At 44.3% G+C, this 12,605-nt stretch overlaps 1 protein-coding gene across 10 annotated transcripts in view; it reads right to left on the bottom strand.

Annotated features, from left to right (window-relative positions):
• Positions 1-12,605, bottom strand: part of Svil (supervillin) — a 186,262-nt gene that overhangs the window by 29,012 nt on the left and 144,645 nt on the right. For 6 of the 10 annotated variants that reach the window (XM_029547120.1, XM_029547119.1, XM_029547124.1 and 3 more), the window contains 2 exons: positions 9,037-9,084; positions 2,947-3,094 (listed from right to left, as the gene is read on the bottom strand). In XM_029547120.1, coding sequence (XP_029402980.1) covers positions 2,947-3,094; positions 9,037-9,084 — 196 coding nt within the window. The remainder of the gene's footprint in view (positions 1-2,946; positions 3,095-9,036; positions 9,085-12,605) is intronic. The other 4 variants (XM_029547122.1, XM_029547123.1, XM_029547127.1 and 1 more) reach the window with 1 other exon arrangement.

The following is a 12,605-nucleotide window of genomic DNA, read 5'->3' as shown; positions in this document are numbered from 1 at the left end:
GAGGGTGAAGAGCTTACTCAAGCAGAGGCTGAAGGACATGGGAAAAGTGCAAAGGTGACTTTTAGCACAGAGGGCACTCAGTTGAAATACGAAAACACAAGAGAAGAAGTTTAGAGATACCCACCGCTACCCAAGTAGTGGACACTGGGGAGGGAAGTAAATGCAGTGTTTGTAAAGAATTAATGAGCTAGTGCTGCTCTCTGCACCCTCTGCAGTGTGTGTACCTGTGTTTGCGTGTGAGTGTGTGTGTGTACGTGTGTGTGAATGTGTGTGTGTACGTGCGTGCATGTGTGTGAACGTGTGTGTGCGTGTGTGTGCGTGTGTGTGCGTGTGTGTGTGTGTGTGTGTGTTAAGAGGACATAGCCCTGTAAGTGCTGTCCTACAACAGCAGAGATGTATGTTGCTCTCATCTGAGAAAGAGAGGAGCATTCTGCTCAGTCCTCCAATGAGCTAGAGATGCAAACGAAGCATTCAAATGCAGGAAAAAGGCAAGAAAGGAAGTGGCTCCATACTTAAGTTCTGAGCAACAGGCTGGAAACACTTCTCAATACTCATTTGCATATACACTTGCAAACATAAATTTGCATACATTCTAAAACTCATTTCTGTTACCAGGTCAGCAAAAAGCTCATGTCCACGAGGAAGTAAAATTTCTTGAAATGTAGTAATATAAGTAAAATCGAGTGTCACAAAATAGGACAGACGTCAACTCATTCCCTACTAAAGAGTGCTTGAGTTACCAGAGGAGTCCATTGGCTTTAAAAGCAGTAAGTAGACTCACTCAGCTCAGTAGGCTGATAGTCCCAAAGCAGCTAGCAAAATCTGCCCTTCTTCACAGACTCAGGACCAATCCTACTGCTATAGTGGCCCCTGCTGTCAGTCAGGCCATAATGCCTGGACCTGTGGGATATTGCCTTCTCAGCTAGAGATGTATGGGATGGGTTTCCCCATAAAGCAACAGGGATATAGGGTGAAGTTTCAAAGTGTTAAAGCAACCAAAATTCTCCCCACAGCTCTTTTCAGTGAACTCTAAAAGTGACAGACATGAGCCTCCTCTCTGGGAATATCTTCATGTTCTACGGCTTTCCTCCCATCTCAGAGTACTAGCAAGATCTTGTGATGTAATTGTAACACGGAATAATAAAATATAAAAAGCAGAGAATGTCCAAAGAAAATCAGGAAAGCTCAGAGCTTCCTGGGGAGAAACTAAAACCCTGCAAATGTCTGAATGGGCAACTGTCTTCCCTGGGACGGTGAGATCAGAATCCTGTGGATGTCCAGTGGGGTAAGGTCTGGGACTGTTGTATCTGTGGTCAACAAAAACCAGATGCCAAATAATTGTAAATCAAAAAGAACTAATAATTCAAAAATAGAGGTGGTCTTTTGTATCAGATTAAAAGCAAGGAAATTATTAGCCCCCCAGAAAGACCCATGACTTAGGAACCCTGGGAAAATACACAGTGCATACGGGGAAAGAGGAACAGGACCAAACCGGCACTGTGCGTCAGGGCACAAGGGAAGTGGCTCATGCAGGGAGCCGTTAGGACTCTTCAGATGGCCGTTAGGACTCTTCAGATGGGATGGCAAAATAAACTAAAATAAAAACTGAGCAAATCACCATTAGGATACAAGTTGGAGCCAGCAGTTGAAGCCTTGAGTTCTGGTTCATGTTCAGTTCCAGCTGTCTTTAATGGATTTGAGCCCAGACTCCTGCCTCTTGTTAGTAAGGGGTTGGTGGTGGGTGGTAGGTGTTGAGGGGTGAGAGATGTGGGGAGAGGGCTGGGCTCCAGAATACACCTGACTAAACAGGTCCAGGATCCCCTGAAGAAAAGCCAGGTCCCACGTCATCCTGTGAGGACAAATGGACTTCCGTTGTCCTTCAAGGTTGACACCTTTGTCTCAAAGGCTTCTTCCAGTAAGATTCAAGGAAATTACCCTCCAAGGTTTGCCCACCTTCATTCTCCTTCACTTTAGCAAACATCTCTTGAATGCCGTGAAAGAGTTAGGCTCTATTCAGAATGGAAGGTCTGAGGTGAAGAACTGCTGTACTGATAGTGTAGCTGGCAGAACCCGAAGACTAAGTTTAGGTGGAGACATTACCAGTAACTAGGAAATCTGATTTTAGATAACAGTTTGAGAAATGAGAGTCCATGTATATGGATGATTGAGGGACCCTAACATTTAACTATGTGCCACAGAACATGAGTTCAAGCCATGAACTCAATGAATTCACTCTCTGGAGACCACTGATCAACGTAACGCAGCACTGTTTCCGTTATCTCTGGGTTTAGTTTCACAGCGGTTCTGGGGTCCATGGTGCACTTGGTGATCTGCAGGGCATCCCTATCTCTTCTCTGGAATTCAGAGCATCTTTTAGACATTTGACACATGCCTGCAAATTGACCTCTGCCAGCCACAGCTTATAAAGCTAGAATCAAGGAACATGAGAGGTGACTTGCAAAGAACAAGACAGACCCTTTATTGCTAAACTGCCTTTGTTACCAAAGGCTTCCTTGGTGGTGGTGGTATGGTGGGAAGGTGTGTCTAGATGTATGTATGTCAATCCACAAGAAGATGGAAACAATTTAAAGAACTATGGGAAGTGATTTGTTAAAATTCCTTTTTTTTTCCCTTTTGGTAGAGCTGCAATTGCATCTCAATCCTACAACTGCACTCATTTTCCAAACAGATGATTCTGAAATAATGATAGATTGGATCAGGCCTCCTATACTGAAGACGCAGTACTATGGTGTCTGCAGCAGAAACACCCTACACAACTGTCAAACCCACTCGCTTACTCAACACCAGTGCAGTGCGAGATGTAAAGACTGGGGCCTCCTTCCTCCCTGTTGAGTTGTCATGTACTATTCTCCCTCCATAGACAGGTGTGCCCTGCTGCATGTGCACACACATGCATGCACAGATGTACGCACACTCAGGCCTGACCTTTCTTCACCATTCTTCCTGCTACGGTGAACTGTGTGGAGTCGTTGGCAGCGCCTCTGCCCTTCGTCTTCCATGCTTCCTCACGCACAGTGATGAGGTGCTTCCTCTCTTCGATCGTCATCTGGCTCTCTCGACTTTCTGTGACTCTCTGTGTACAATATGCACAGAGGAGAAACAAAGATGGAGGTGTAAGCTTCAGCTGGCAGCATTTGCCCAGTGACAAAACACGTTAAGAGACAAAGCTGCCCTATTTTTCCTGTGTTCTGAACCTGGGTGAGTTCACGTGGAGGGTTTATTCATGTGGGCTCACAAAGAGCATGGCTAGACGAACATTCAAATAACTCAGCTCCTCAAGGGTATGAGTTTGATGCAGTAGGAGAGCTGGCTAGGAGGAATGTGAATTACACAATTCCCCAGGACTGGGTGGGCCTTCCGGTTCTGCAGTGATGTCACCAGCTAAGGGAACCCAGGAGGAGGCTTTAGATCATAACAGATCTGACACCCAAGATTTTTTTGTGGTAGACATAACCCACACCGAGAACAATGGTTCTTAGCATTTGAGTCTAACATGGGTGACTTCAGTGACAAATGCCAGTGTCCCCATCATCTAACTCATGACTCTTCCTTGCACAGGATTCTCCAGCACAACTTTATGGCCAGAAGTGGTTCTGATATCCTTAGTAGTTCAGATCAACTGGTAACCTTGTCCCAGAGTTTGACAGTTGAATGCAATGCATGGTCCTGGTGTGGGCCCAGGGCTGGGCCTAGGAAGACTATTATTGGGGAAAACTGACGTTCAAACACAGGCGTGGTTTGTTAAGCCTGAGGCCTATCGTGATCACTGGATCACTGTATCATGGGCATGAAGGAAAACACCTATGATTTTAGGTAGCACTCACTGAAGTACTAAATGGAGCAGGTCATCACACTGCACAAACATTGTGCTCATGGTTTAGGAAGGAAAGATAAAGTTAGGCACATTCAGTCAGACACATTCATATGCACAGCCACACACATAGATACACATAGACATATAGACATACACAACCACACACACTAACAGTACACATACATACACACATACACAATCACACACATTAACAGTCACACATACATACACACATTCTCAGTCAAACGCATAAGGATAGTCTCAGGGACACAGACACATATAGGTAGTCACATGTGACATGGGAGGGGACTAGAAAGAGGGAGAGGGAAGTGGCAGGACGAGTGGAAAGCAGAAATTGTGTCAGGGGAAGAATTATATAGGGGCACCCTGCCTAGAATGGAAACTTCCCTCCAAGTTTTCACTGTTGCCACTGTGAATGCCACTAACAGTTTTAAAAGCTTTCCACTCAGGAGTGATACCATGACCCTAATTCCAAAGAAAACTTTAGCTATGTTAATTTACTAAGTAAACTATGAAGTTCTCTTGACAGAAAGATACAATGAAGTTTGAGAGAATAAGTCTGCTTGAAAATGAAGTGTCCAAGTAAGGTTTAATTAAAACCAAAAGAGCAGTTGGCTAAAAAATATTTCTTGAAACCATCCAGAATGCCATTAAAATCGGCTCCTTTCTCCATGGTGAGCTCATAGCTCCCCAAAGTGTGGGCTGTAGTAAAGTCATGTGACTGAGAAAAAATGTTTTCCTCCAATAAACAGCTTAGCTCTCCTGGAAGCATTCAAAATATTTTTATGGAAGATGAAAGCTCTTAGCCCTGGGGTGAAGCGGCTCTACCCAAACCTTCCAGAAGGAATTTGTTTTCTCATTTCCTTCTAAGTGAAAGTATTAAACACAGAAGTTTCCCTTTCTCTGGAAAGTTTTAGATAGCTTGGCTATTTGGCATGTTTGTCCTGGGGAACCCCAAGTTTGCAACCCTTGGTCTTCTAAGGCTGTAGCAGGAGTAACAGGCAAACAGCGTGTATTCCCTGAAAATCCTAGGAGATCCACCCCAAGGAATGAAAACTCCTCCAAGTATGAACAAATCTGTATTTGTCTCTTTCGTTTTTCAATTTGAAACTTCATTATTGTCTTGATTTTCCTGTACTGTATCTTTTTCTCATTTGCTAAGTTCTGTGTCCTGTCCTGTAGCTTGCAGATGGGTTCTTGGCTGCCTAGATAGTAAGAGTGGAAGCAGAATACTGACAGAAGGTCCACTTTACCTATAAGTTACTCTTGCAAATGCAGATGCCATCAATACGGTAGAGAGAAGCAGAGGGAATGAGAGAGAGGACGGGGGCATGACAGAGAGGGAAGAGGCTGGGAAGAAAGGAAGATGAGCAGGCACATCAGGACAACCAGTGAGGCATTTCCAGGATGCTGCAGAAGGGCTTCGCTTTCTCCTAACCTACTGAGAAATCACAGCAAATCTCCACTTTTCACCCGCAGGGATGAGATATGGCAAGGGAGTGCAGCTCAGGTATCATTAAGATTAGCAGCAAATTAAAAGGCAAAATTCCTTCACAGTTAGCAAGGATCGTAGGAAGAACTCTTGTGATCCTGCTGTTAAGTCTACCTTCCATTGAGTAAATGATTGCAGAAATGATAGGAGTATATGCTAAGTAATAGAGATAAGGTCAAGCATCAAAGTTCTGTGTGATGGTGAAGTCAGCTTTACTTTTCTCTGAGCAAAGATTTCGATTCATGTTTGCATCAGCACCTAGAGATGTGAAATTGGAGACAATGATGTAGAAGCCCTGTGCTCAGAATTTTAAGTGATTTCAGTCTAGTCCTCTCACCAGCTCGTGGAATTTGATGGATACTGGGTAGACCTCACTCTACACAGTGTGCAGGCGAGCAAGCAAAGGCTGCACACTGCCTCACAGAGCCTGTGCACTGTCCAACCACACTGTCTCCTTCTCTCTACTCTTCAATCTTGAAACTTCAAGACACCACCACTTCTGGGGCAAAGTAAAGGACTTATCCCTGAGAACACTAATCCATCAGCTAACATGTATATCTGGTCAACGGTTAAAGGTGATAAGACATGGCTTAAAATGGTCTAAAGTTTCAGGTCATAAAACATAGATTGCTAAAAATGAATGTTATTTTTTTTAACAATAAAAATTCAGTGGAGGATATCCAGTGTTCATGGATAGATGTTCACCACCAATTTGATATTCTCTAGATCCTATGTAGTCCTAATAAAAGTCCTACAAGGTTCTTTTATAAATAGATAAGCTTATCTTGAACTTGAATCTATATGGAGAAGCAGAAACCTTGGAACAGCCCAGAGAAACTGAAGAAGGGTGAAGGTGGAACTCTCAGCTGGGGTATTCATGAAGCTACAGGACTCAGGACAGTATGGCATTAACTACACCATCAGAACAGAATAGAAAATGGAGAACCAGACCCGTATTCCTACAGCTGGAGAACCAGACCCATATATCTACAGCTGGAGAACCAGACCCGTATACCTATAGCTGACTGAACCCCAGTGAGTACAGGAATAAGAGAGTATTTTTAAGAAGTCATGTGCTTTATTTGCATACTTGATTACATATAAAACAAAAACAAACCTAGATTAGAACATATGTAATTCACAAAAACTAATTCCAAGTAACTCAAAGTCTTATCTGTGAAGTGTAAAACTATAAAACTCCCAAGAGGAAATAGGAGAAATTCTAGACATGAACTCAATCACACACACACTCACACATGCACGTACCCTACTAAGATTAAACTTATGGCTTCATGCATGTTATTTTTTCCAGCCTGGATATAACCATCTTTTGGGTAGAATACCAAAGGCATGATTCCTGAAAAGATTAGTTGCCAAGCTGGACTTCACTGACATTAATAAACTGCTCTGTGAAAGATTCTGTCAGAAGAATGAAAAGACAAACCACAGAATGGAAGAAAATATTTGCTGACCATATTTAACTGAGGATCCAAGATTTACAAAGGACTTTAAAACTCAAAGACTGGGACATAGACGAACAAGGCATCTGTGTAGATGTAGACACAAAGAATACACACACGGATAGAAAAGAACCATATGACAACATAGTCAACAATGACACACTGCGAGGTCTCACATGTTAAAATGTGACCCTATGATATATCTTTGGTATGGCCAAAATCTAAAACACTGACATTAAAAATCTTTGAGCTTACAAGGACTTTGAGCAACATGACACATGTCCCTGGATCCTGGAGAAATGTGAACTTGATGCAGCCACTGTGAAAGGCATTGGGAGCTCCTTAGGACTAAGCACGCCCTTACAGTAGACTTTCTCAGTCATGTCCTTCAACACCTGAATGTTGAAACTTGTGTTTTAACAACAAAAAATTGCACATGGGCTTTTGTTTATAGCTACTTTACCCACAATTACCCAAACTTGAGAACAACCAAGATGCCATCGAGAAGGTGAATGGCTGAATAAGCTTGGTCCATTCAGACACATGAATACTGCCCAGCACTGAAGAGAAATGAGCTTTCAAAGTACGAGAAGGTCCAGAGCCAAGCGATTCTGCCCTCCAGCTCCACAGAGATTACGATCATCGACTGAGCGAAATCAAGAAGGTAAGAATGATGGTCAGGGAAGGACAGAGTATATGAGGGGAGGGACACTATCCTGCATGGTGATGTAGTGGCAGATGATGTGGGTCAGAGCTGAGGGACTATTCACCAACAGCGACCTGGGCAGGAATGCACTGTACTCAGCTGGAACCATGGCTACTCTCCTGTTTCCTGGGCTCCTGCCTCAGAACTGAAAAGTCAGAGGTAGAAAAAGTGAACTTGTCCCTCACACACAGTTTCATGACTGTGAGGGGAAATTCATAGTACTGAATCCACCTAAGAATATGGAGTGAACGGTAGGGTGTGGGTTGGGCTACTCTGAAAAATATGAAAACGTCAAACACATGCACAACCACACAGAGATATGCACAACCTCTGCCTTTTCACACACACAATGGAATACCACAAAGGAGTTGCTTATCCCTCAAACGAAGCCTTCTCTACCACTCAGAAACTGCAATGTGGCCCAATCCATAGGCCTTTCCTCACCTGATTGACAGATACACAAGACAGGTGTTTATGGGCAGCAGGCATAGCAAGAGAGTAAGCAGACGTAAATACAGGGTCCTACAGGGCAGAGCAAGAGGGTTAGAGGGAAAACTCGAAGGCGGACCAGTGGGTAGGTCAGGTGGGAGGGGTTTCCAACAGTTAACTTTTTTGTAGCAATTTTGATTCTAAGACCATCCTTCCTTTGAGTGTCACTGCTGAACGACATACCTCCCACCTAGCCCCGCCATGCACCTGAGCCAGGGTGGTGCAGTAACTGAACAAGTAAATGGCAGATTACTGGAACCCACATATAAATAAATATGGATAATTAGTTAAAGGGATGAGACCTGGGCCTTTCACCAACAGCTTAAATATGTTAGCATAAGTGATCACGCTCTTTGTGGCATTTTCATTATATTAGGACACAGGATCAGCTTCCATACTCAAAGAAATCTTTATGTTGCCCAGGAATATAAAAACAAATGGGGAAGGCACGGGAACCATAGGTACCATGAAATTAGACGACATGTTAGCAGCCATAGGACAGTCACCTATGACTGGTGAGCAGAGGATCGCAGTCCCTCTAAGGGACGGTGAGGCACTATTCCTTCGAAGCCTGTTTTTTTCCAGATAAGGTTTCCAGAGAACTTTACAAGGAATCAGCGACAATTATAGCCACTGGGACACTGTTCTCATGATTTGCACTTGCCTGAGATGGTTCTATGCCATTAAAAACAAACTAACGAAAAGCTATGTAGGACCACAAACTGAGTACACTCAGGAAAACATTGGCCTCCCTCTATATATGACATTTTTTCATATATATAGTATGTGTGTATACATATATGTGTATGCATGTATATATATATATATACCTAAATACATATAAGATTCCACTAAGAATCCCCAGCTTCCTTGTTCAGAGGCATGGCTCTGAGGAGTCTCTGTAGTGTCCTTAAGGTAGACCCCTTCTCTATGTACCTCTGTCTCCAGGCTGTGTGTCTAAGCTTTGCCCCCACCAGCGGAATCCACTGTGTTCTGTTACAGAACATTAGAGTTACATTAGAGTCAGGCTTACCCAAAGCATATTAGAAATGGCATTATCATCTGTAAGTCCTCCTTCTTCCTACAGGTTAAAACAAATAGGAGCATTGTAGAGGACGGGAAGAACAGAGTCTGCTGTGCCAATCACTCTGTGCCTGGATTCAGTCAGGCAGAAGCATGCACATGCGCACACCCCAGAGCCATGAACAGCAAGCAACCATTCCTCAGGGACAAGAGGAATGACAACCCATGAGCAGACATCACCCCACGGCATGACACTCTTCAGCCAGGACAGACAATTCCAGCATGAGTGTGGCAAGGGACCCTTCCTTGAGTTCTCAGGACTTTTTTGTGATATCCGAGATCCCAGCCTTGACTGACCTTATTAGTGCAACAGCAGTTAGGGCAACCCATTCCTGCCCAGATTCATGCACAGGCACAGACCCGAAAACATCCAATTCTACAGTGGGATTTTATTGCCTGGAAAAAGTCCCAGATACTGGACGACTGTCTTCAAACGGACATAGGTCACCTTATATACTGCAATGATGACTAGGCCCAAGTAGGGCTGAGGTTTAGTTATAATTTGCTAGAAAGACACCTGGCAGGGGACCCAGGAAGACCTTGCTTTGTTTTCCTTCTCTCGATGGACATAGAAACAAATCCTGCTCAGGGACACATGTCCCTGCAAGTGTGGACCTGGTCTGTGCTACTGCCAAGTGTATGATGTGCCACATTCAGAAGTCCAGGTGTCCGCCTGCTCACCCAGGCCGACACTCACTCAAGTCAGGAGGCAGGAATAGGGGCTGTGAGCGAGAGAAGAGGGCAAGAAGCACCTATGCCATTTCCATGGGAGGGAAGGAAGTGTGCGCGCGCGTGCGCGGGTGGGGTGGGGTGAGGTAATCAGTGATCTTAAGAGTCATTTCGTTAATCTTGATTTTAAGGAATATCTTAAAAAGCAAATAACTGCTCATGAACATGAAGGCTGAGAACAATAAGGAAAGGTCTTACTTTCTTCAAAGCCACTCATGAGCCCAAATAAGACCTTTTTTATCACACAGGGCCCCAGATGAGACATGGGTAGAAACATCATGGTTTCTTTGGGAACACCTTTGACAGAGAAAATAGTTACAGATTTCCAAGGCATTTATTTATTTAATTTGTTGTTGTTGTTGTTGCTTTGAGACAGGGATTATTCTGCAGCCTTGGCTGACCTGAAACTTCCTAGGAATCCTGGGACGGAATGAACATACAGAAATCTCCTGTCCCAGCCTCCTGAGAGCTGGAATTATGGGTGTGTGCTGCTATTCCCATCCCATCCCCTAATGGTTTAATTTAATAACATTGTTTGCTTGTGTACAGGTATTTGCTTGCATGTATACTTGTGCACTGAGTGCCTGATGCCCACAGAAGCCAGAGGAGGGTGTCAGATTCCCTGGAATTGGGGTTACAAACTTGTTGTGAGCCCCCATGTGTGTGCTAGGAATTGACTCTGGATTCTCTGGAAGAGCAGCCATTGCTCTTAACCAACTAAGCTGCCTCTCCAGCCCGCTAGTGCCCTTTCTAGGATCTTACTAGATCCTCAAAGCTTTAAATGATCAGTATGCTGTTAATAGAAATAGGTATTGATTTTGTTTTGTGGTACATGTGTGTATATGCAGATATACATGTGTGTGCACATACAGAGGCCACAGATCTTTCTCTTTTGGGAGAACTCCAGGTGTGTGTCACCATGCTGAAGTATGTTCTTTTCTTAAGGTGGCTGCTGGAACAATTAAATTACCCACCAAGCTTACAACATGCTTCCTAGACAGGGTTGCATGGATTTTCATGGGAGGGATGAACATGGCTTACTCTTCTATGTTCCCACAGCTGCAACTTGTGTCTGTACTGAATACCATGAGCTAGAAAATGTTTGGTAACCACAGATGCTATGTGAAAGACTCAGAACTGGGGTGTGAGTGACTGTAAGTCCATCTTCTTTGTGTTTGGCTGCAAAACTGACACTTGTGGTACCTGCCCTCCTGTTATCCTGATGGCTACCCATGAGGAAGTCTCAATTTTTCATAGGCACCAGGCTCTTGTCTGCATGCACATGTCGCCAGTGTCTTCCCTTCTCTAGAGAAGATACTTGGAGTGACTTTTCAGGCAAGCCTAAGTGTCATCTCAAGAAACTACAGATTTCAGGTATTTTGCCTCCCTCACTCAGGTGCAGTGAAGTAGTGTGTGCTTCAGCACACGCCCAGCCCTTGCAAAGAAATGAAGCTGCGTGTTGTCAGAAGTATCTGAAAACCACTTGGCCTTAACAGAACTTGAGATTTCCCCATGTGAGGGACAGAGCCCAAAATAGATCAGCTTATTTTAACTTCAAAGAGCTTATTGTCTAGGCCAAAGTGAACTAGGCCACCGGAGAGTCTAGGAACAGTGAGTTCACTGTGGCTGCAGAAGGGGGAGCCAAGCAAGCCCTGGGTGGCACATGCAGGTGCAGGCTGGGCCTAGAGCCCTGCTGCTTCCAGAACTGGTTTTTCTATCCCAAGAGCGAATGCAGGGGAACCAAAGTCTCCTGCCTGTAAGAGCCTCAGCCAAGTGCCCAGCAGTTCAGAACCATCCTCTACCCTCAGTGCTCTGGAAATAACATGAGTCCCCGTCTCCTAAGCAGACCTGTGGGAAATCCATCTCAGTTTGAGCTTCACTTTTATTCTGATTTTACTGTAGGGATATGGGTCTTTCAAAACAACTGCACTGGGAAGTGACACTATGCAGAGTTGACAGCTCTGCTACACAGTTGTATGTTCTCTGTCTGAAAACTTTAGAAGTTTCCAGAAGTTGGATAACTGGGTGCACCTCAAGTGTATCACTGTCCTCAGCCAGCAAGCACATGATACCCACAGCACCATGGGCAAGGACATCATGGCTGAAGAAGTGAGTACCTGGCCAAGGCTGACGATCACTACATTTGTAAGTCAACAATTCATTGATACGCCTACATATGAAATACTCCCACATTTGACTTAAGTTAACTGATATTCATATATAGGTCCTCAATAAAAGCTATACCTCATCATCACGAAACAGGCCTATGATTAGGCAGAAAGTCCTCATGGACCGCAATTTAAGTCTGTGTTTGATACACAGCTTATAAACTGTTGTAGCTAGTTGTTGTCTCATTTGAAAGACTAATCACATTCTAATGCCAGACTATTTAAGATTTAACAGTGAACACATTTGGAAACTGAGGCATATGTTTGTTGAGGCAACTGCATGGCCCTGGAATCCATCTTTGCCTCCAGCTTTGACCCAGTGGTGAGCTTTAGCAGCACAGTGACAAACCATGTCTCCTAAGCGCAAGGAAGCATCAGTGTGCTAAAGCAGGGGTGGGTAAGCCACACACACACACACACACACACACACACACACACACACACACACACTCATGCCTGAGACACACAGCGAGGCAGGGTGGGTAAGCCACATACACACACTCACGCCTGAGACACACAGCAGGGGTGGGTAAGCCACATACACACTCATGCCTGAGACACACAATGAGGCAGGGGTGATTAAGCCACACACACACACACACACACACACACACACACACAC

Source organism: Mus pahari, chromosome 15, assembly GCF_900095145.1.
Source record: "Mus pahari chromosome 15, PAHARI_EIJ_v1.1, whole genome shotgun sequence".
In the NCBI taxonomy this organism is placed as follows: domain Eukaryota; kingdom Metazoa; phylum Chordata; class Mammalia; order Rodentia; family Muridae; genus Mus; species Mus pahari.
The sequence above is the reverse complement of the archived record's forward strand: the minus strand, read 5'-3'. Positions and strand labels throughout refer to the sequence as shown.